General features: G+C 34.8%; 1 protein-coding gene across 6 annotated transcripts in view; it reads right to left on the bottom strand.

Annotated features, from left to right (window-relative positions):
* Nucleotides 1-23,989, bottom strand: part of RB1 (RB transcriptional corepressor 1) — a 167,227-nt gene that overhangs the window by 104,366 nt on the left and 38,872 nt on the right. For all 6 annotated transcript variants that reach the window (XM_087436058.1, XM_087436060.1, XM_087436059.1 and 3 more), the window contains 3 exons: nucleotides 13,152-13,267; nucleotides 9,360-9,479; nucleotides 739-777 (listed from right to left, as the gene is read on the bottom strand). In XM_087436058.1, the coding sequence (XP_087292184.1) occupies nucleotides 739-777; nucleotides 9,360-9,479; nucleotides 13,152-13,195 (203 nt within the window). In that variant the 5' untranslated portion in view covers nucleotides 13,196-13,267. The remainder of the gene's footprint in view (nucleotides 1-738; nucleotides 778-9,359; nucleotides 9,480-13,151; nucleotides 13,268-23,989) is intronic.

Below are 23,989 nucleotides of genomic sequence, written 5' to 3'. Positions count from 1 at the left end.
TTTTACACTGATAGTTTTCCAAATATACCTTTTTTCCCCTTTTTAAAATTACAGACTTGAGTTGATTGCACAATAGAATATAGTCCATTTTAAACGCTCACTTTACACATGAACTCAATTTGTGTCAATTCAGTTGGTGTTTTTACCAAGATATTTATATTTAGCCCATACAGTAGTACACATTTTGTAAAGAAAATACTGAATATCTCAATTCTAATCTAAAAATATGCACAGGAAGTGATATACAATGTACCTGGTTTCCAATTACTCAATACTTTTCTGTTCTTTGTTTTCTAATTAAAATCAACACTGTAAGCAGAAAAATAGAGGTTTGGGTGATTCTAGTTTACCAATCTAATACTATGCCTTGATAATTTTTCCATAGACATTCACTTGTTGGAATTAACACAAAAATTATGCTCTGAGTCTTAGTTAATAAAGTGCCTATAATAGACCCTCAATAAAGACTTAGCCAATGAATTTGCATTTTTCCCAGAGACAGTGATATATTACACTGAATCAACATCTAACTTATTAGTTCTCCCTTATAGTAAAAGGCACATATTTTGTGAGAAGATAAATAATCTGAATGGAGCTTAAATCTATGAACTTAATGTATGAAGTAGCATGTATAATCAATCAAACTAACCCTGACATTATCAACATGTTTAGGACTACTCCAGAAAAAACCTTTTGAAAAAACAAAAAGTGAAAAATAACATGCTCTAAACTACTTACGAACTGCTGGGTTGTGTCAAATATATAAGTTCACATGTCCTGAAAGAAAGAAATAATTATATTAACATTATGACTTTTTTTAAAGTTACTTTTTATTTTTTTTCATAATTTAGAAAATAATTTTATCATGCTTTATTCATCTTATTTTGAGATGTATACATTTTAAAAACAAAAAAAGTATAGCATTATAAAACAATGTTAAAGATTTTTCCAATTTATGACATTTCACACATCATTGTAATATCTAATTACAAAAGGATTATATTCCATATGTGCATTTGTAACTCAGAAGACATTTTGTAACTGAATTTTGATCTCCTTAGAATCCAAGATCAAGTCACAAAAGCCTATTTAACTAATACTTTCACTAAAATAATACAATTGAAAAGTACTATAAAACCTCTGTTTAGGACAGTGAGTTCTGGAATGGTGGAGTAAGGATCTCCACAGACCTACTCCCCAGTATAATAACTATAATTGGTGAAAATTATTTTTAAAAAACCATTTAAACTCTCTGGAAATTTTCTTAAGGGCACACAGCAAAAAAGAAAACATTTCTTCAAGAAAATCTATTAAAGCTTGATAAGAACAATAACAGTCTGTGGAATTCAAAGCAAAACTCACTTCTTCTCTCTGGCTCAGCATACCTGAGCTCTACCCCAGGGAGGCTCAGACACAGGCTCCCTGTCTCCCCAGCTCCCAGCCTAGGACTATCTCTCTTGGAAGGGCAGGCTATGAGCACTTCTCATCACCCCCACCTCTGTGTTGCAGAAGGTCTATCCCAGGCAAGAGGAGCTGAGAGGGCTGGGGCTGCCTTCCTGCACTTAGCCCCCACTCGTAAGGCAAAAGTTCTACTCTAGGGACAGTAGATCAAGAATACTGGGGTCCTGACTTCCCTTGCCACAGTTAGTAAGAAAGGCAATCTGAGAAGACCAGGGGCTATTGCCTCTTCTCAGTGCCCCACTCTCAGAGCTGTCATTCCAAGAGAAGGAGGACATGTCCCCACCCTGACCTCCTGAGCAGTGGTACAGTGGTCTTGCCCAGGGGAGAGGCAGGCCTTAAGAACAGAGAACTCTAAAGCTCTCCCCAAGGGAATTAAGTTCATTTTGAATAGAGTGTGAGGACGTTCAAGGCTAAGAGCACTGTTGACAACCAAAAGATTTTGGTGGTAAGCAAGTACGAGGAGGCTGGTAGCTCAATAAGAGCAACGAGCTAAATTCTAGACCATCTAGGAGAGAACTAGAGAAAGAAACAGCTAGACAGAGCTTTCCTGGAGTCAGAACAAACCTCAAGGCTGGCCTCAAAGACTACTGCTGCACAGAGAGCCAAATTTAATTGGATCATAATGTGGAGCAATTTGTGACTCAGGGTATTATCAAAAACAAAAAAGCAATCAGTCAGCAATTAGTGGAAGGTAACAGGTATGTATGATATCAACAGACAGCTTAACAAGAGAGATGTAGGGAAAAAAAAAAGTCAAAGAGAACCCTGCTAAACCCACTGTCACCTCAGAGTGACTGTGCACATGCCCAAGGCTACACTGAGGAGCAATACCAGAGGTTACACACTGTGGAAGAAATAGACTTCACTGAAAGAGTACAGCTAGGCTACTAAACAAACAAACAAGAAAAGAACAACAGCAGCGAACCCCAGGAGGGAGGAGAATCAGTACCTAGAGTTACTACAATGTTATCAAAAATGTCCAGTTTTCAAAAATAAATATGAAATATACAAAGAAGCAGGAAAGCGTGATCCCTACATAGGGGAAAAAAAGCAAGCAACAGAAATTGCATTTAAGAGAGGCCAGTTTTCAGACTTAAAGACTTCAAAGCAGCTATTTAGAAATATGTTCAAAGAACTAAAGAAAACCACACCTAAAGAAGAAAGAAAGGTATGCTGACCATGTCTCATCCAATAGAGAATATCAATAAAAAGAACCAAATAGAAATTTGAGTTGAAAAGTACAATAATCAAAATAAAAAATTCACTAGAGGGGCTCAACAGTAGATCTGAGCTAGCAGAAAAAAGAATAACTAACTTGAAGATAGATCAAAAGAGATTATGTACAAACAATCTGAAGAACAAAGAGAAAAAGAAAGAAGAAAAATGAAGAGGCTCACAAAAGTGTAGGACACCAAAAAAATAGACCAATATATGTGTGATGGGAGTACCAGAAAGAGAGGGATGAAGGGAGGGAGAAAAAAGAGCGGAAAAATATATTAAAAGAAATAATGGCTGAAAACTTCCCAAATCTGATGAAAAACATTAATCTACACATCTAAGAAACACAACAAACTCCAAGTAAGATGAATGTAAAGAGATCCATACCCAGACACATCACAGTAAAAATGCTGAAAGAGAGAAAATCTTGAAAGAGAAAAAGCAAGAGAAAAAAGATCCATCACATACAAAAGAACCCAATAACATTAACAGCTGACTTCTCATTACAAACAATGAAGATCAGAAGGCAGTGGGATTACATATTCAAAGTGCTGAAAGAAAAAAAATGTCAACCAAGAATCATGTATCTAGCAAAACTATCTTTCAAAAGTGAAGGTGAAATAAAAACATTCCCAAACAAAAACAGAGAATTTGTTGATAGTAGACTCACTCTACGAGAAATATTAAAAGAAGTTCTTCAGGCTAAAAACAAGTGACTCAAGACAGTAATTCACATCCACGTGAAAAAACAAAGTGCACTGCAAAAGATGATGATGATGATGATGATTATCGTTATTATAAAAGATGGTATATTTGCATATTTCTACAACTTTCTTCTCCTAATTGATGTAAAAAGCAATTGTATAACACAATATGTATGTAATTGTATTGCTGGGCCTATAACACGTAGAAATGTAACGTTTTTGACAACAGCAGCATGAAGGATGTGGGTGGGATCAAAGCTGTCTTGGAGTAAACAAACACTAGACGGTAAATCAAATCTGCGGGAACAAATGAAGAGAACAAGAAATGGTAAATAAGAAAGTTAATATAACAAACTCTATAAACATACACTTGCTCTCCTTTATACTCTGAACTGCTTTAAAAGACATACAACCCAAGTGTCTATAAACTGGTGCATGGATAAATAAAATGAGGTATAGCTATACAATAAAGTATTATTCCATAATAAACATTAATGATGACCATGAAAACATTCTAAGTGAAAGAAGCCAGTCATAAAAAATACGTAAATCAAAAATTTATATAGAGAAAACTACTACCTTATAGTAAAAAGCAGATAGGGAGGCTGGATACTTGAGGGTTACTATAAATATTCAATAAGAACATGATTACTCTTCAACCTGGTTCCCAACCCAGACACAGAAGAAAAGAAGCTAACCTTGTTAATTTGCTGTTTTCTTCTTTAACCTGAGGGGTGACTCAAGGGTCACAAGGATTTACAAGCTTGTTTTGCAGAAGAAAGAAAATGCCTTTAAGGAAGTTATGATCACCAGATAACTAGCTCCCAGCTGCCACTGACACCTAGAAGTCTGATTGCTCCCTTAAGGGCTTATCTGGAGCGAAAGAAACACGGATTTCCCCCTTTGTTTCTCTGAAACTCCTCCTTCTAAGCCCTTAGCTCTATGAAGACCCCCTGCTTTCTTCTTTCCTTAAGGCAGATTTGAGAGCACCTGTCCTATCGCCTTCTCATTTTGGCCAATTTGAATAAACCTTTCTCCATCTCCAAGTACTGATGTCTCAGTGATTGGCTTATTGCACATTGGGCACATGAACTTGAAATTAAGAGGTTTGGTATCAACAGCAATCAAGAAGCAATTTTTACAATTATAGAAGAGCTGTTTAATGTTAGATGCATTGCTTTATATCATTTTGTAATTTAATGTAACTCAGAATAGAATGCTTTCATACAGTAAAGACAATTATTCAATATAAATGTGTTGTCTTTTATGTTCGCCACAAGCATCTATGGCTACTGAACAACTGAAATGTGGCTAGTCCAAATGAAGTTGTGCTGTAAATGCAAAGTACACACCGAAATACTCCAAAACTCTTAGTATGAAAAAAAGAATAAAATATCTCATTAATAACATTCATGTTGGTCTCGTGTTTTCTTACTGAAATATAATTCACATAATACAAAATTCACCATTTTGAAGTGTGTAAATTCAGTAGTTTTTAGTATATTCACTTGGTTATGCAACCATCACCACAATCTAATTCTGGAATATTTCTAGCACCCCAAAAAGAAACTCCATACCTATCGGCAATTACTTCCCATTCTCTTCACTTCCCATTCCCTGGCAATCACTAATTTATTTTCTGTCTCTATGGATATGCCTATTCTGGATACTTCATATGATGGAATATGTGGCCTTTTGTGTCTGGCTTCTTTTACTTAGCTTAATGTTTTCAAAGTTCATCCATGTTGTAGCATGTACTACATCTATATCACCTTTTATGGCTGAACAATATTTCATCATGTGGATATACCACATTTTGTTTATCCATTCATTAGTTGATGGACATTTGGGTTGTTTCCACTCTTGGCTTTTACGAATAATGCTGCTATGAACATTTCTGTAAAAATTTTTGTGTGAATGATACATGTTAAAATGAGGTATTTTGAGATATATGGGTTAAATAAAATGTTAAAATTAATTTCACTTATTTCTTTTTACTTTTTGTCATGTAGCTACTAGAATATTTAAAATACATGGCTTGCGTTATTATATTTCCATGGGACAGCACTAATACAGCAGCTAATAATAGTTTTAAAAGCTACCATTTATTAAGCACTTAGTATGTGCCAGGACGCAAGCTAACCAGTAACATAATCTTACTTAATTCTTATAATTATCCTCCAAGGAAAGTATTATTAGCTATATTTTACAGATAGAAATTGAGGTTTAGAGAAGTTAAGTATCTTTCCCTAGCTCACGCAGTCAATAAATGACAAAATTAATATTCATACCTAGATCTGTTTAGCTTTTCTAAAGTTATCATAATCACGAAAGCACGTTGCCATATATATACATATAGTTTACCCTGAAATAACAGGCTTTGGCACCACAGTTAACCTTCCCAGTTGCTCTTCAGAAAAATGTACAAATAAGATAGAAAAAATCCTGTGGATCCACTTCAAGGCCAGTAAACACTAAACTATCTCATATAACCAGTCAATAAAAATTCTAAATCCCTTTTACAAAGGCCTGAGTGACCTTTTAAGGCCAAATCCGACTATGTCACTCCCCAGCTTAAAATCATTCAATGACTGTCCATCACCTGCAGGGCAAAGTCCAAGCTCACTATCAATCTGATCCCTTCCTACCTCTCAGCCATTAGCAATAGCAAAGTACCTCATGCTACTGCTTTGGCTTTGTACACAGGCTAATCACTCTGCCTAGAATGCTCAGCCCCAGTTCCCACACATTTTGCTTGGTGAGTTTCTATTTATCCCTTAAACTCTATTCAGACATTGCCTCCTTCAATAGTTTTTTCCTGATGAAAAGCATTCCATAATTACCCTTCTCACCCTTAAACATACATAATATTTTGCCTACTATATAATTTCTACTTCTTACATATAATCCTCTACAATAGAGTATCACATGCATTATTGCACTTATTTTTATTTAAAAATAGTTTGTTTATTTACTATAAGCTTCTTGATGATCATAGTGTCTTATGATTTTGTATCCCCAGAATCTAACATGTAGCCAGGTACTAAGTCCCTTATTTAATGCTTGCTGTAGTTTCTTAATTTATTTGCAATAAAACAGCTGATAGCCTAAAGTTCCTTAAAGTATATTTCACAAAACACTACTTCCAGAAGATTTTAATTGATGTTAAATACATATAAACATATATTAGTAGTCTAATAAATTTAGGAAATGCTGAACTCAACAGATTCAACAGATTTTATTATACAGGACTTCTAAGAGCCTTGGGTTGCCAATGTACATTGTGACTCTTTAAGGGGAAGAGACGGTATGTAGGTTTTCACAAATTTAGCCGGAAATTTTTTTGTTTTAAAAACTAACATGCATGGAAAGTTTACAACATTCATGCCAGGCACTGGACTCAGCACTGTCTATGCATTATTTCATTTAATACATTAAAAAATCTAACAGTGTAGGCATTATTATCAACTCAATTTACACATAAAAAAACTAAACACTAAAGTTAGGTAACTCACTTGTCCAAGATCACACAGCACATGGTGGAGCCCAGACTAGAATCCAAACGTGTCTGACTCAAAAGATTCCATTATCTTCAAATTAAACTCTACAAGAGCCTCCCTTTTTTGATAGGGCATCATACCAGACTACTGTTTTGAAGAAAATTCTTTGTGAACTCTAATCTTGTGTCCTATTTACTAACCTGAAATAACCAGGGTTACACTGGCCTAAAGGGAAAAACATAGGGAATGGGAGGTAGGAAGAACTTAAGCACTTCAGAACTGTCCACACAATACTCCACTTTCTTTCTTTTCTAACTCTCCTTTAGTCCCCAGGAGAATGATAAATACAATGCATCATTAGAAGGTGTGATGGGTAAAGAAAAGAGGTAAAACAGAAACAAATATTCAAGTAGATTTCTGGTCTCAAATAGCAGAGCAAAAAACCTAGAAGTATCCAGTTAAAATTATTACTGTAGGAAAAAAAATCAAGACTGTACTCCAAACCATTCTCACTAAAATTCTATATCTAGAAAAAACTGATGACTATAGAGTTTGAGGGACTCGATTTCACAGAATAGATTTTTCTTAAATGTTGGCTTAGAAAAGTTTTTCCTTAGTTTATTATACACGTAATACATCCTCTTTAGAAAGAGAAGTTACTCATATAAAACCTCAGTTAACATTTTGGTATTCTTCTTTCCAGTCATTTCATTCAATGCAGTAGGGTCTGGGTTTCTTCTGCAGTTATAATCACAGTATATCTTGCTATATTTATTTAACATTAGAAGCATTTTTACCATGTTATTATTCCTAATCAAATTTTATTTTATATTTATAATATTTAATATTTAGATTATATTTATATTTTATTGTTTACTCCAGTCATGCATAAATAGGTTGTTTCTAATTTTTCAGTGATCTTAATAATAGTGCGACAAAAATCTCTAAAGCTCTCTTGTATTTAGGATAGTATTTTTAGGATAAGCTCCAAGATATGAGTTAAAAGGTTGTAAACAAATTTAAGGGACAAAAAGCATTAGAAGGTCCCTGTTAGATTTAAACAAAAAAAAGCAAGACAAAAAATTCTATACACAAGATGATCTACTCTATGCAATACCATATCCAAAGGAAAGAAACATTCTAAAATGTGAAAATTGATTATTTCCAGTGTTAAAATTTTGGGTGATGCATATTTTCTTATTTATGCCCTTCTGTACTTTTTTCCAGGTATTCTACAGTTCGTTCACATTCCTTACAAAAATTACTTATTTTTTTTATAATAAAATAATTCCCTTTTTTCCTGTGCAAAGAGCTTCCACTCTACTCAAGAAAGGACAAAAGAAAACAATCACGGTGAATGCTACCATATTACAACTAAAAACCAGGAGCAAGAAAAATGCCTTCAAAAGCCCTAAGCCAATCTTTGAGTTTCCTCTCCACTTTTCTCATTCTTCATCATACCTCTGAAGTTTTAGTGACATATGAACCAAAAAGAAGGAAAGGAAAAATAGAAGCATCCTTCTGAGAAGATGCTTCTTTCCAGCTCTAATGGCATACTCATTCTTCCCAGAATGTTTAAAGACATGCCTCTTTTTCCCTTCTCCCTTTTCAACTGCTTATTTAGCTAAAACATTAACTTTCATATTCTCTTACCTAAGTGAAACAAGCCCCAAAATGAACATAGTAACAGGCACATACCAAATTAAGGACTGTACTACTGGGAGTGGGGACTGGATAAAAAGTATATTAACAAGCTAACTCAAGTTTATCTGAATTTTATCATTCTCCTAGTTGAACAGTAATGAAAAGTCTTCTAAATCACCACTGGGAATACAAATCATGGCTTGGTAGTATACGTCATATACACCTTCCATCTGCCAGTATGTTTTCTCTTTCCAAACTAAATAACAGGAAGAAGTTTAAATTTAGGTCGGTCACTCTTCCATTTAAACTAGAAGTCTTGGCCGGCCCCGTGGCTTAGTGGTTGGGTGCGTGCGCTCTGCTGCTGGCGGCCCGGGTTCGGATCCTGGGCGCGCACCGACGCACAGCTTCTCCGGCCATGCTGAGACGGTGTCCCACATACAGCAACTAGAAGGATGTGCAACTATGACATACAGCTATCTACTGGGGCTTTGGGGGAAAAATAAATAAATAAAATTAAAAAATAAAAATAAAAATAAACTAGAAGTCTTCTGGCAGAGAAGACTAAAGTGAAAACTAAGCTTAAAGTTTGTTAAAACAAATGAGAAACGTGAAAGGATAGTAAAACTATTAATTTTGGAGGAAAAAGTCAGAATGCACATGATTAGGTAAATAAGAAAGCTAAGAACTAATAAGAAACTAATAGCAAAAGGGATAAATCTAAGGGGTAATACTTAATAACTTTACTAAATATGTCACTGTTCCCAGATGTAATCTAATCATGAACAACGACATGAAAAACCAGGGTGTAATCCTAATAAAATTTTTACTTTACCTTTCTAATTTGCTGTAAAGCGCACACAATACATTATATTTCTTCAACAGTCTTGACATAGCATTATCAACTTTGGTACTGGTATCAATTTCTTTTAGTAAGTCAAAGAATTTATAGACACTACAAAGGAAAGAATAGAAAAAAGTGAATCAGTAACTTAAAAAATTCATTTTATTTCATTTTGAAAGCATAGACATTTTAATTCAAAAGATTATTAGCTCTACACCAAATCACTATTACGTCCTTCAGAAGAAATTACTTTTCACATTATACCAGAATTTAAAGAGGAAAAAATCAACTAGTCTTCAACCTACACCCCTATATCTATATGCCTACGCCCACATCTATTTATTGTCAAGAATATGGAAAAAAAGAAGGGTTATGACAGACACATACATATATATATTTATTTCTATATCTATCTATATGTTTTTATAACCATAAGTTTGTATCCATTTATCCCATTCTAACACAAAACCACATGGTTCATTCCAGTGTTTCCCTTTCCATATTTATAACTCTTCTTTGACAGTGACAAACCTGGGATCCATTTATCTTTAATTTATTTGCTTATTTAATCAACCTCCCTGTATGTAACCACCTTCCATCTACAAAGCTACTCACTCCCCCATATGGACACTCTCCTCTCCTGCTTAGACTGACTCCCCATCCTAGACTGCCCTCACCCTTCCACATGGACACCTCCCCCCACAATAGGGCTCTGACTTCCCACCCCGGACTGCCCTCACCTCACATGTGCCATAACTCCCTACACCGGCTACCTGCACACCCTGCTTGGTCTCTCACACTGCATACCAAGCAGCCCATGTCAGGAACCCCCCACCTCTACCCCACCCCCAGGTGGATGCCCTACGCACTCCACTTTGGCTCTAACATCCCTCTCTGGGCTCGTGGCTCTCCCCCACCACAGACGCACACACCTATTTCACCCCACCAATGGCTTTAGCATTGAATTGCAGGGGAAGGGAAAAGAAAAACTGATTAAAAACTTTAAGTTGTTTAAATAATGACTACATCATTCTTTATTGTTTTCTATAAAAATTAACCTATTTGAAATATCAAAACATACATTTTTCACTACTGAAAAATAGGAGACTAAGGATAGCAATCTTCAACTGCACCTTACACACTCATTTGTAAACAAGTTCATCTAAACAATTATACCAAAGGAGCTAAGTGAACTAAAGGGTAGTCACTGGACCCATACAGAGGCTGTCTAGCATATAAGCTTCATTCCAAAAAATGGGCTGACCCACTCAGACATTTATCTTAAGAACTGGAAAAATAAAAGCTTCAGTTAATCAGTAGAGGGCACAGAACTCAAAAGAAGGTTATTAAAAGTTCCGGTGATATAGAAGGGATCGGGGCAGCCATGACAAGCTATGTGGAAAAGAAGAGTTGATATGATATGGATAACAATAAAGTAAAATAAAGAAGGAGTAGAAATGATATGGAGCAGATGATCAGGATGCTGATTTTAGAAAAGAGAATGGAGCAAACGTGCAGATACATCCAGAGAAAAAGAATCAACCTTACAATAGCATTTATTCAACAACTACTCGCAGTTCCAGTTTTTACGAGCTATATGGCAATACCTATCCATGGAGCATCATGAAAACTGTGAATTGTTACTACAAAGCCTTCTTTCTCTAGAGGTAACTTAAGTGAGTCTCTATCCCTTTTCTAGCCCTCCTCTGAAGGAAAAAAGAGAGGGAAGGGAGGTGAGAAGAAGAGGAGGGAGGAAAGGCAGGGAGGCAGGCAGACAGGCATAAAAAGCCATAATTAAGACACAGAGATCTGTAGATAACTACATATTCTAGAGCAGTGCTCCATGGATTGATACCGACCTGTGAACTGTTTGTTACCAGTCCACAATTAAGTACAGAAATTGAGAGAAAGCATTTAAAAAGTTTTATGGCAATTTGACACTAATTTTATGCCTGCTGAAAATAATAAAAAATTTGGTCTTGTGTTTAGTCTGAATTTTTGTTTCATTTCCCTATTAATTAATTTATATTATATTTTTTAAAAATACCACTCCACGACATATTGGAAATAAAAGAAACCAGTCCTTCACCAGAGCATGTTTAAGAAGCAGTAGTCTAGATAACATTCCTGGATAGTTATGAGAACACTGATAGATGCCCTAAGAAAAAGTTTTACCAAACACATTACTATATTTATTGTAGGGAGATTATTTATGACATGCCCAATTTATAAATCAGTGTTGCTCTATAAATACTCAGGAAAAAAGTTTAGGAAAAGCTTTGCCAGGAAAATTCTTTCATCTTACAGATAAAAGACATAATAGCCTTTCTTTGTCACATTTATTTAGTAGTCCATGAAGAGCTGTATAACACCATATTGCAGTCATCTGTTTAATTTTATCTCCCCCTCTGAATTGAGTTTCTTGAGGTCAGAGACTATTTCTCACCTCTATGTCATTAGAACCTAGCACAGTATCGTGGTGCCTAACAGTTGTTTAAGTTTTCTTTCCTTCCTTTTTTTGTGGGGGGGGGAATATGGGCCATTGGGCTACAGAAGGAAAGAGATCAAGACCTCATCAGTGCCTACGGTGTTACAAGCCTTGACTCTACGAACTACATACTTCCCTATTCATCATAAGTTATTTAATTCTCATAATTCTATGAAGTAGCTAATATTTTCATTTCATAGACGAGGAACCTGAGACTTAACAAGGCTCCACTATCTGCTCCAAATCCTATAGCTTGTAAAACAACAGAGCCCAGATTTAAACATAGTCTATCTTAACCCAAACATCCATATTCTTCCCAATCCTCTGAGGCCACTAAGACATTTGCTGAATGAATGAATAAATTAATGTAGAAATTTACTTATATATTTCTATTACTTTTCAGCTGTATAGAAACTGTTTTGATTTAGTGATTTTATTTAATAAAGTTAAACTGTGAAATCTCTGAGAGGTAAAACAATTCTAATTCAACAGGTTAAATATGAATATGCAAGGCCTCTGTTTCCACATTTTATTTAGAGGTAGTAAGAAAAAGCATTACCAAAAAATGCAACAATTTAATTTATATAAAACACCAATTATGTTCAATTCCAGGTGGCTTTATCCAAGAATAAACATATACTACTATCTTTTTGGTAAAATTATTTACTGTTACATTTCATAAATATGCTGCAAATGAAATGACCGGAAGTCCCAGAAGGCTTCTCAAGATAAAGTTCATGAGTCATTGGAAACAAATTACTCAACTCTTCTTACAAGGCTTATGAGCTCAAAACCAAACATTAATTAATTATTGGGGCAAGTATTGTAATGGATACTTAACTGAATATAGTTGAGTATCAGTCTCAAAAAGTATTTTATAATTATCATATCTATTATACTAACAATCTTTAATAAATCTTAACTAAATTCCTTCAAGATAGACTCACACTACTTTTATAAAGGTTTTAATATATAATAAGCCTACTTTATAAATCTTTGCTTTTTTTGTGCACTTTATCAACAGCTACAATTAAGAAAGTTTACAGATAGTGAGAGAGACTATGGAAATTTTCCCAGGACACAAACTGCTACATTTTAAAGAAAGTACACATAATACATAAATACACTTTGATTAAGGTCTCCACGAGAGAATCACAGTTCAGTAGTTGACCTAAGTCCTTCATGTTTTATTTAATTTTAGCATTTCTCACTAATTCCCTAAAGTCTATTAAGAGGAAAGTTTACAAGTAGTTTTCTTTAATGGCAGAGGTCTATATAGATGTAAGAAATTTTACCTGGTTTCTATGTTTTTCTGTAGCTCAGTAAAAGTGAATGGCATCTCATCTAGGTCAACTGCTGCAATAAAAATACAGATTCCCCATAGTTCCTTTTTCTTTTGAATATAACCTTCCTGGGAACAAAAAAAAAAATGGTTCAAATATTTCATTAAATCATTCACACACTGGATACTGTGTTAAAATTGTATTATATGCGTTTTTTTTCTTATTCAGCATAACAAAATACATTTGTTTTTAAATCCTTAGGATGGCATATACTTGAGAGCATTTAATTCTACACTAATAAACACTTAAATTTTATATTTTAAGGCAAAAAAAATTACTAGGAAGATCAAAAAGTTAAATTACAACTTACTGCGGAAAACTTAGGGGTCAGTTCTTTGAAGTAAATATTTGCATTTTTTAATAATCCAACGTCATCAAAGTCAAGTTAAAAGATTTTAGAGTCCATTACATAAATTGTTTTTTAAAAAAAGCCTACTTTTTAAATTTGTCCTCCTTTTGCTCTAATTCACTCATTCTTTTATCAGTCCATCGATTCAAGTATTTTTTAACCTTGTGAAATTCATATCTCTCAGTGTCATATCTGCCTTCTTTGTAAAATGGAAATAACAATACTTACCTCACTTTGTAAGAATTAAATGAGATTATATATAGAAAGGCCTTAGCACAATGCCTGGCATATAATTAGTACTCAATGAGTGATAGCTTTCATTATCATTAGAATATTTTTTCATTATCATTAGCATACTTATTTCCCCTAAAAATATATATCACTGTCTAAACATATAAATTTTGTACATAAAATCTGGATTATATTAAATTGAAAGCAAAAGAAATACCAAACTATGTGATGTTCTGTTAAACAATTGGAACTACTTGCTTACTCTTAATTGGAGATTACAATGAGCTAAAAAGTATGTGATGCAATTTTATACTGTTTTAAAATCTCAATTATATAAAAGCTTTTGGAAAAGAATTGTTCCAGATTATCAAATTTTATAGATAATAAAAAGCTTATCCAACTCTACACATTTCCTTAATTTTAGCTACTTGGGAAATAAATATTTTAAAACTTACATTACAGCTAGACACTCACTAAAATGGTTAAAATTAAAAAGACTGACAATATCAAGGGTTGATGAGGATGTAAAGCAATGAAACACTCAAACACTGCTGGTGAAAATGTAAAATGGTACAACCATTTTGGAAAACAGTTTGGCAAGTTCTTATAAATTTAAATACATACCTTCCATAACACTTAGCAATTCCACTCCCAGATATTTACATCCAAGAGAAATGGAAACTTTGTATACAAATGTTAATAGCAGCTTCATTCATAAAAACCAAAAACTAGAAACAAACCAATATCTAAAAACAGATGACTAGATAAATTGTGGTATATCCATACAACAGGATGTTATTCAACAATAAAAAGGAAAAGTACAAATAAACACATAGATAAATCTCAAAACTATTACACTAAGATGCCAGACACAAAAAGGTACATATTGTATGATTCCTTTCATATGAAATTCTAGAAAAGGCAAAACTAATCTTCAATGTCAGAAAGTCAGTGGCTGCCTGGGGACAGAAGTAGAAGTGTTGGGGAATGACTACAAAGGAGAATGAGAGAACTTTCCAGAGTAATCAAAAATTTCTATATCTCGGTGGTAATTGGTTAAATACATTTGTCAAAACTCATTGCACTGTTCAGTTAAAACTGGTTGATTTTAGTGTATGTGATTACACCTCAATAAATTTGATTTTGAAACTATACTACATCCTTACTATTTCTGAAACTGAACATACAAAGTATACCTGGCTTGATTGTTATAACGACCATGTATTAAGTACATTCTATTTTAATAAAATAAACATCAACTTTTGCATATGTGTTTATATTAATACGGTCAATTTCTCAGGAACTACTAAGATGTAAAAAAAGGTGGTTTGCCTCTATAATAAATAACCCCCAATTACCATGCTTTTTGAATTTTTATGCTTACTTCTTATCATGTTTTTGGTTTGCTTCTTTGCTCTCATGCTATCACCTGTTGAACCTAATTGCTCTCAATGTGTCTGCTTTCAGCAATGCCAGTCTTTTTTTTTTTTTTACTTTTAAAGGTTGGGAAATGAAGTGACTGAAGTTGTTAAAACTGAGTATGTTGTTTATTTTCTTAAAACAGCAAATTTTATTAGGACATAGCCAACAAAATTCAACACAAGTTCATTTGAAACAATAAAGATGCTTAAGTGAAATGTTGTACAAATAGTTTCTGATTTTTTAAGGACCTGAGGAAATTTCCTATGAGCAAAATATGTGACCTTTATTTTAGATGATTTATAAAGCCTGTTGTTATTGTTGCTGTTCTAGCTGTATTCCAATTAACTCTATATTTAAAGTGTTTTTTCTTCTTCCTACACATTTATCTATGGAAGAAAAATGTTTCTTCTAAACTTGACTATTAAATATTGAATATTTTAATTATGTATATTTGATTTTGTTCTTTAGAGGAAACTACATTACAAATGAGACCAATTTTACAAAACCGGACGATTCATTCACATGCAAATATTTTTGTGTATCTATGCAAAGGAAACGATCAGTTTCCAATTAGGAGAGTCCTAGAAGTATAATTTTTAGACTAAAGTATTTAAGATTTTATATTTATATCTATAAAACCTTATATATATATATAAATTCTTATACGACATGGAAAGGGCTTGCATTTTAGTTGTTAACCAATAACATCCATTTGGTCTGATCTTATACCTGGATGCCCCCAAGATTTGCTAGAGGGAAAAAATTTACAAAGTCATGAAAGTTAGAATCAACTACAAAATTCTACTCTACAAGCATTTTGTTCATTTTTTAAAACAGCAGATTTTATTAGGACACAGACAATTCGACATAAAAGTCATTTGATATGATAAATGCCTATTTTTAAATGAAAACATCAGTCTAACCAACAAATTTAATATCATTTAAAAACTGTATCTTTACTTTCATATAGGTTTCTTTGTATCTTCCAATTTTTTTTAATATCTTCCAAAATTTGAGATCTCTAATAATTTTTCAAGAAATATTCATTATGCAACTGCCATGGTTATGACTTTAGGGATACGGCAGTAAAAACAGAAACAAAAACAAATTCTCTGTCTTCCTGGGACTTACACTCTTATTATTTATGTTAAGAACATGGATTTTGGTGTCCAACATTCAAGAGTTTGAATATATACTCTAGTTGTTTAACTGTGGGCAACTTGCTTAAGTCTAATTAAACTCAGTTTCTACTAAAATAGGGATGACAACAGAGTCACAATAGTGTCAATCATAGAGTCACCACGAAAACTAACAGTGAGGATGCTCTTAAGTAATCAGCATGGTGCCTGGCATTGTACTCACTGAATCAGAGTTAACTATCAGCAGGAGCATTACTATTATCAGTGAAGGTAGCACTCATTCCACTACACTGTATCTGTCTCAACACTATCCACCATCTGACCTTCTCCATACCATAAATAGCCATCCTTGGGAATAATGGAATTTTGTGTCGTCTTTTTTTTCAGAAATAGGGCTTACTGACCCCTAGCCCCTGGGAAATTGATGTGATTTCAATTCTTTTTCCAGAATGTCATACAAATGAAATTACACATCTATAGCCTTTTTTGTCTGGCTCCTTGCACTTAGCATAATGCTTCTGAGGGCTCATCCATATTGTTATAACTATTAGTATTTATTCCTTTTAATTGCTGAGTAGCATCTCATTGTATGAATATGCTACAATTTGTTTATCCATTCCAACAGTTGAATACACTGTTATGAATAAGCCTACTAACCCTAGCCCTAAATATCCAACTACAGGTCTCTAAGTGGATGTAAGTTTTCACTTCTCTTGGGCCAATATCAAGCTGAGGAATGGCTAAGTTGTATGTTAAATGTAAGTTTAAGTTTATAAGAAACTAACGAACTGTTTTCCAATGTAGCTGTACCATTTTGCATTCCTACCAGCAATGAATGAGAGTTCCACTTGCTTCACACCCTCACCAGCACTTAGTTTTTGTTTCTTTGTTGTTTGTTTTTTTAGCCATTCTAGAGGTATGTGATTGGGCATTTTCCCAAGGACTAATGACATTGAGTATTTTTCAAATCTTACTTAACATCCATATTTCTTATTTGGTGAAGGGTCTTTTCAAATCTTTTGCCAACTTTTTTTTTTGGTTCACATGTTTTTTTGTTTATTGCAGTAACATTGGTTTATAACATTGTAAAAATTTCAGGTGTACATCATTGTACTTCTATTTCTGCATAGATTACATCATGTTCACCACCAAAATACTAATTACAACCCATCACCACACACATGTACCGAATTATCCCTTTCACCCTCCTCCCTCCCCCCTTCCCCTCTGGTAACCACCAATCCAATCTCTGTCCCTATGTGTTTGTTTATTGTTGTTATTATCTACTACTTAATGAAGGAAATCATATGGTATTTGACCTTCTCCCTCTGACTTATTTCACTTTGCATTATACCCTCAATGTCCATCCACGTTGTCACAAATGGCTGGCTATTCAGTTGTTTGTCTTATTGAGCAGTAGGTTATTTATACATTGTGGATTCAAATCTTTTAACAGAAAACGTGTTTTGCAAAAATTTTCACCCAGTCTGGGGTTTGTCTTATCATTTTCTTGAATAGTATATTTCAAAGAGCATAAGTTTTTAATTTTGATGAAACTTAATTTATTAATTTTTTTCTTTTATGGATCATGATTTCAACAGCATTATCTGTGAAATCTTTGCCCAACCCAAGATCACAAAGATTTTCTCCTATATCATTTTCTACAAGTTTAGGTCCATGATTCATTTGAGTTAACTTTCATAAATGGTGCGAGATAAGGACTGAAGTTTATTTTTTGTATATGAATATCCAATTGCTCCAACATCATATTATTGAGAGGAACACCCTTCCTCCATTGAATAACTTTTGCATGCAAAAGTCTGCATGCAAAGACTAACTATATTTGTGTGGATTCTATTTCTGGATTCTCTGTTCTGTTCCACTGACCTACCTGTCTTTCTTTTCACCAATACTACAATGTCTTGACTACTGTAGTTTTATGTTTTAATTCTTTTTTAGTTCAGTTTGATTCAAGATTTTTCTATCTGAAAAGGTCATCTGATTCACCTCTCACTGTGCAGATTAAGAAATTAAAGACTAGAGGGCCGGCCCCATGGCTTAGCCGTTAAGTGAGCGCACTCCGCTGCTGGCGGCCCGGGTTCGGATCCCGGACACGCAGCGACGCACTGCTTCTCCGGCCATGCTGAGGCCGCGTCCCACATACAGCAACTAGAAGGACGTGCAGCTATGACATACAACTATCTACTGGGGCTTTGGGGGAAAAAATAAATAAATAAATAAAATTATAAAAAAAAAAAAAGAAATTAAAGACTAGGGAGTTGAGACTTGTTCAATACAATCAATCAATGGCACAGACCTAAAACCCATGTTTCCTAACACTCAATTTAGTATTGTTCCATTTCTTTAAGAATATTTCCTTATTACGTTTTTGCATTGATGTTCCTAACATTTTCACTACTGAAATCCTTAATCTCATCACTCCATCAAAAGTTCTGTACTCTTAACTATTTTACTATTCTATACTCTTGATTTCTATAATATTGAGAAGGTTAAAGAATCACAATACCTAAAGCCTCAACATTCTTCTCCGCATCAAATAATTTCTAGTTATCATATCTTCCAGTCTTCCTCAAAATGTCTCTACATCTTCATTTACAAGTTGCTCTTCTCTTCTCAATTTGACAAATGGACATTTTCCTCCACTCTCAAATTAACAACTCTAATCTGTCCCCTTCCTCCCACTTTGGATCACATTGCCTCTCAGCTCCTTCAAGACCTAGTTTATTAATTCCTCCCTCTGTCTTTTATAACTTCTCTAACAGTTTTCTTTCTAAAAGCTCCTTTCCCTTTGCTTACAAATAAGCTTGCATGACCTTAAAAAAAAAAATAACGTATCCCTCTATCCCTGGACCTTATCAAACTACTATCCTCACTACACATACAAACCTCTCACTATTCTCACACTATTCACACACACACCCACCATACACACTCTCACATTACATACATACTGCATCCACTAAACACATACGCTCACTATACCAGCACTATTCTACTGAGGCTATTCAAAGATCCCACTCTTTCTAAATTGAATGGCCTTTTTTCGCTTTCATTCACAAAGACCTCTATGCAGCATCTGACACAGTTGCAATGAAACTTTTTTCCTTAGCTTTTAAAATGCTCTAATATCCTCACTGTTTTCTTTCTCTCTCACTTTTTCATTTTTTCCTAACGCCAAAGACTTTTTCCACTACCTCCTCTTTCACTTAGCAATCTCATCCACTTCCATAACACCCCCATCACCTTCATTCAGAAAATTCATGTAGCTCATCCTGCTTTCCAGCCCAGACTGCTCCCTCAAGATTCAGGCCTTATTTTCCAATGGCGATTTACAACCTAAAATCTGTAACTTATGTGTTTTCTTGAAAATTTAGACAAGTCTTATGAAAAGGGCACAGAACAGACCCTTAAAAATTGTTAATACGGAGGAAAAGTAATTCTTCTTACCCAGCCAAAGAATCACCAAAAAAGACATAATAAAACATGAGGAAAAAAAAAATAGGCAAAGGACAAGAATAAGTATTTTGCAATAGAAAAAGTAGTACATTCCAACAAACATATTTTGAAAATACTGAATCTCAGAATAGTGTCAGTTGAAGGACATTTTATTAATACACATCAAGATCCTCAAGAGTTTGGTTTTATATCTAAGAATTTATCCAATAAAAATAACTGCAGAGCTGAGAAGATTTAGTGAAATACATGTCAAAGAATTGTTTATAATAGCAAAAACAGTGGGAAAAGCCTAAATATCTTAAAATAGCATGGTTAAATAAATTTTGATAGAGGTATATCATGGAATAATATAAAACACTTAAAACATTTCAAAGATTACAAGGACATGGGAAAATAACAAAGATATGTTAAGAGAAAAAACACCAGAATACAAAATTCTGGGTACACTTTGATTCTAATTTTGGGAAAAATTTTTAAAAAGGAAGGACTGCTGGCCCCATGGCATAGTGGTTGAGTTCCCACACTCTGCATCGGCAGACCAGGGTTCGCAGGTTTGGATCCCTCGCAGACCTACACACTGCTCATCGAGCCATGCTGTGGCGACATCCCACATACAAAAAATGGAGGAGAACTGGCACAGACGTTAGCTCAGTGACAATCTCCCTCAGGCAAAAAGAGGAAGACTGGCAACAGATGTTAGCTCAAGGCCAATCTTCCTCACCAAAGGCAAAAAGGAAGGGAAGACAAAAATATATAAAAATATTAATTATTATCTCTAGGTGGTAGGATTACAAATGGTTTTCATTTTCTTCATTAACCCTAGATATATTTTCTAAATTACCTACAATTATAAAATAGGGGGGAAAAGTAAGTCAATAAAAAAGTACTAAATGTATGTAAAGCAGGAGAGAGAAAAATTAGGAATACTCTTGAGAAAAATCTTTAAAATATTAAAACTTTAATTACATGAATTACAGTTAAATCAAAATCTACAATCAAAACTTGAAAAGGCTACCAATTAAGCTATCATTTACTTTAGCTCACTTGAACCACCCTAATGATAACCCCTAATTAGCAATGACTTGTCCTTGCTTTTTTACAATGCACTAACTTATAAAAGAGCTCCACCAACTGGTGACATAAATCATCTTGGAAACATCAGAAAATTAGGTTATCTTACTATTCATGCTATCATAACTAACATAAATTTAAATTACGATTTTAAAAGTTAAAAATTCTATCATCGCTAATCTTCATTTTTTTAAATATCAGCCACAAACAACATGAAAATAAGCCATAAAAAATATACTCTATATCTCAGGGTGAAAAGGATACACATCCTTACACTTGATTCATGAGACTAATGACGGATCAGCAATAAGGTTGCAAGTTAAATGTACTACAGAAATAGAGGGGATAAGAGCTGCCTTTATCTTCTTTATCTATACTCTTGGATTACCTCCTCACCAAGGTTATTTATACGTAGGAACAAAAGGGATAACATGCTAATATGCCAGAAAATCCCCCCTCTCACTTGTATATTAGCTGACAGCAGTTAGTGGTAAGGACATTCTCTGATGTGCTCAGAAGAAGTAAAAGGCAAGAGTGGCACAGCCAAGAAGTGGAATGCAAAAGCTAACCTTACTTGTACTCAATCACATTTTTGAGACAACTTGCATGGGCAAACACCAGCTGAATCAGCCATTCAGTTACACAATGCCTTTAGGGGAGACAGTTGACTCTACTGTCAGAAAAATATGTACCTGGCATATTCACTTCAGATTTACCTGGCCCTCTGCCCAAGAGATGAGTACCTGAGGCGCCCTCCCTGAAGAACTTCCCCTGAATTAGTAACTTTAAAACTTCCAACAGAGAAAAGACCAGGCTCAAACGGCTTCACTGGTGAATCCCACCAAAATTTTAAAAAAGAATTGCAGGGGTCGATCCTGTGGCGTAGCGGTTAAGTGCGCGCGCTCCGCTGCTGGCGGCCCGGGTTCAGATCCTGCGCGCACACCGACGCACCGCTTATCAGGCCATGCTGTGGCGGCATCCCACATAAAGTGGAGGAAGATGGGCACAGATGTTAGCTCAGGGCCAGTCTTCCTCAGCAAAAAGAGGAGGACTGGCATGGATGTTAGCTCAGGGCTAATCTTCCTCACAAAAAAATAAAAAAGAATTAGGGGCCAGCCCAGTGGCGCAGCAGTTAAGTTCACGCGTTCTGCTTCAGCAGCCCAGGGTTCCCCAGTTCGGATCCTGGGCGTGGACCTACTGAGCACTCTTCAAGCCATGCTGAGGCGGCATCCCACATAGAAGAGCTATAAATCTACAACTGTGATATACAGCTGTGTACTGGGGCTTTGGGGAGAAAAAAACAAAAAGAGGGAGACTGGCAACAGATGTTAGCATAGGGCCGATCTTCCTCAAAAAAGAAAAAAAAGAAAAAGAATTAATATCAATTCACAATATTGCTCCATAAAAATCGAAGAGTAGGGAACATTTCCCAACCAATTCTGTGAAAAGCGAGTATTACCCTGATACTAAAATCAGACAGACATTACAAGGAAAGAAAACTAGAACTAAAATCTCTTATAACTTTATGCACAAAAATCTTGAACAAAGTACCAGCAAATCAAATCTATGCACATATAAAAAGGATTATACCCCATGATCAAGTGGGACTTACCCTAGAAATGCAATGTTGGTTTAAGATCTGAAAATCAATTAATGTAATACGCAACATCAATAAGGGAAAAAAACATGATTATATCAATAGAAGCTGAAAAAACATTCGACAAAATACAAAACCATTTAACAAAACACAAAACAAAACAGGAATAAAAGGGCACTTCCTCAACCTCATGAAAGGCATCTACAAAGAATCCACACTTAACATCACATCTAATGCTAAAAGACAGAATGTCCTCCCCCTAAAATCAAGAAAAAGACAACAATGTCCCCTCTTGCTATTCTATTCACCAATGGTATTGGAGGTTCTAGCCAGGGCAGTAGGGAAAAATAAATAAATAAAAGGCATCAAGATTATAAAAGAAGAAGGAAAACTATCTCTTTGCAGACAACATGATCTGTATATAGAAAATCATAAGGAATACACTAAAAAACTATTTGAACGAATAAATAAATTCAGCAAGGTTGCAGGGTACAAAATCAACATACAAAAGTCAATTGAATTTCTATACACCGGCAGTGAATAAACCAACAATGAAATTAAGAAAATTCCATTTATAATAGCATCAACAAGAATAAGATACTTAGGAAGAATTTCTTTTTAAGTGTTAAGACTTGTAAAACTAAAAATATTATTAAAAGAAATTAAAGAAGATCTAAATACAAGAAAGACATCTCATCATGCTCATGCATCGGAAGACTTAATATTGCTAAGATGGCAATACTCGCCAAATTAATCTACAGAGTCAACATAATCCCTATTGAAATCCCAACTGCCTTTCTAACAGAAATTGACAAATTCATCCTAAATTTCATATGGAGAGAGGATTCTGGGAAGATGGTGGAAAAGCACCAGAAATCTGTCTTCCCACCTAGACAACAATTGCACTGGCAGCATCTGTCTGATGTAACTATTCTGGAACTATGGAGTCCATTAAAGGCTTGCAACTTTCAGGGGAAGGCACAGTGAGTAAATTATGGTTAATTTTCATTAATTTCAGCTCTTAACACAGTAGCAGTATGCACGCCAACCCTCAGCCATGTGGCAGGCAGCTGTGCACATGTTCCTGGAACAGCTGGCACAGTCTGCAGGAGCCAGGTTGAGAAAAAGGACCCTGTCCTCCAAATTTCAGAGATCTGTGCTCTGACTGCTGCTTCCAATGGCAGAAGTACAAACAAAGAGGTGGCGGCTATTATTGCTGCACCTCCCCCATTGTTGCAAGCCCCACGCCCTCTGGCTCAAGTGACTTGCAAGAGATTTAAAGAGTCTGCACCTTTTCCTCCACTCTTCATTTTTTTCTTTTTCCCCTTTTGGGAGCCAGATACTGATGACTAGAACATTCAAAAGCAACCACATATATGAAGGAAATTAGAAAGTCACAGCGCATGCCCAGGGGAAGGCACAGGCTCAGAAAAGATCTGAGAATACCTTCAAGTTTATACCTCAGGCTGATCCCCAACACAGACATGGCCTACAACAACCAAAA

This window comes from Ceratotherium simum, chromosome 10 (genome assembly GCF_057802395.1).
Source record: "Ceratotherium simum simum isolate JZ-2026a chromosome 10, ASM5780239v1, whole genome shotgun sequence".
Classification (NCBI taxonomy): Eukaryota; Metazoa; Chordata; class Mammalia; order Perissodactyla; family Rhinocerotidae; genus Ceratotherium; species Ceratotherium simum.
Note: the sequence above shows the minus strand (reverse complement) of the source record. Positions and strands in the feature narration are given on the sequence as shown.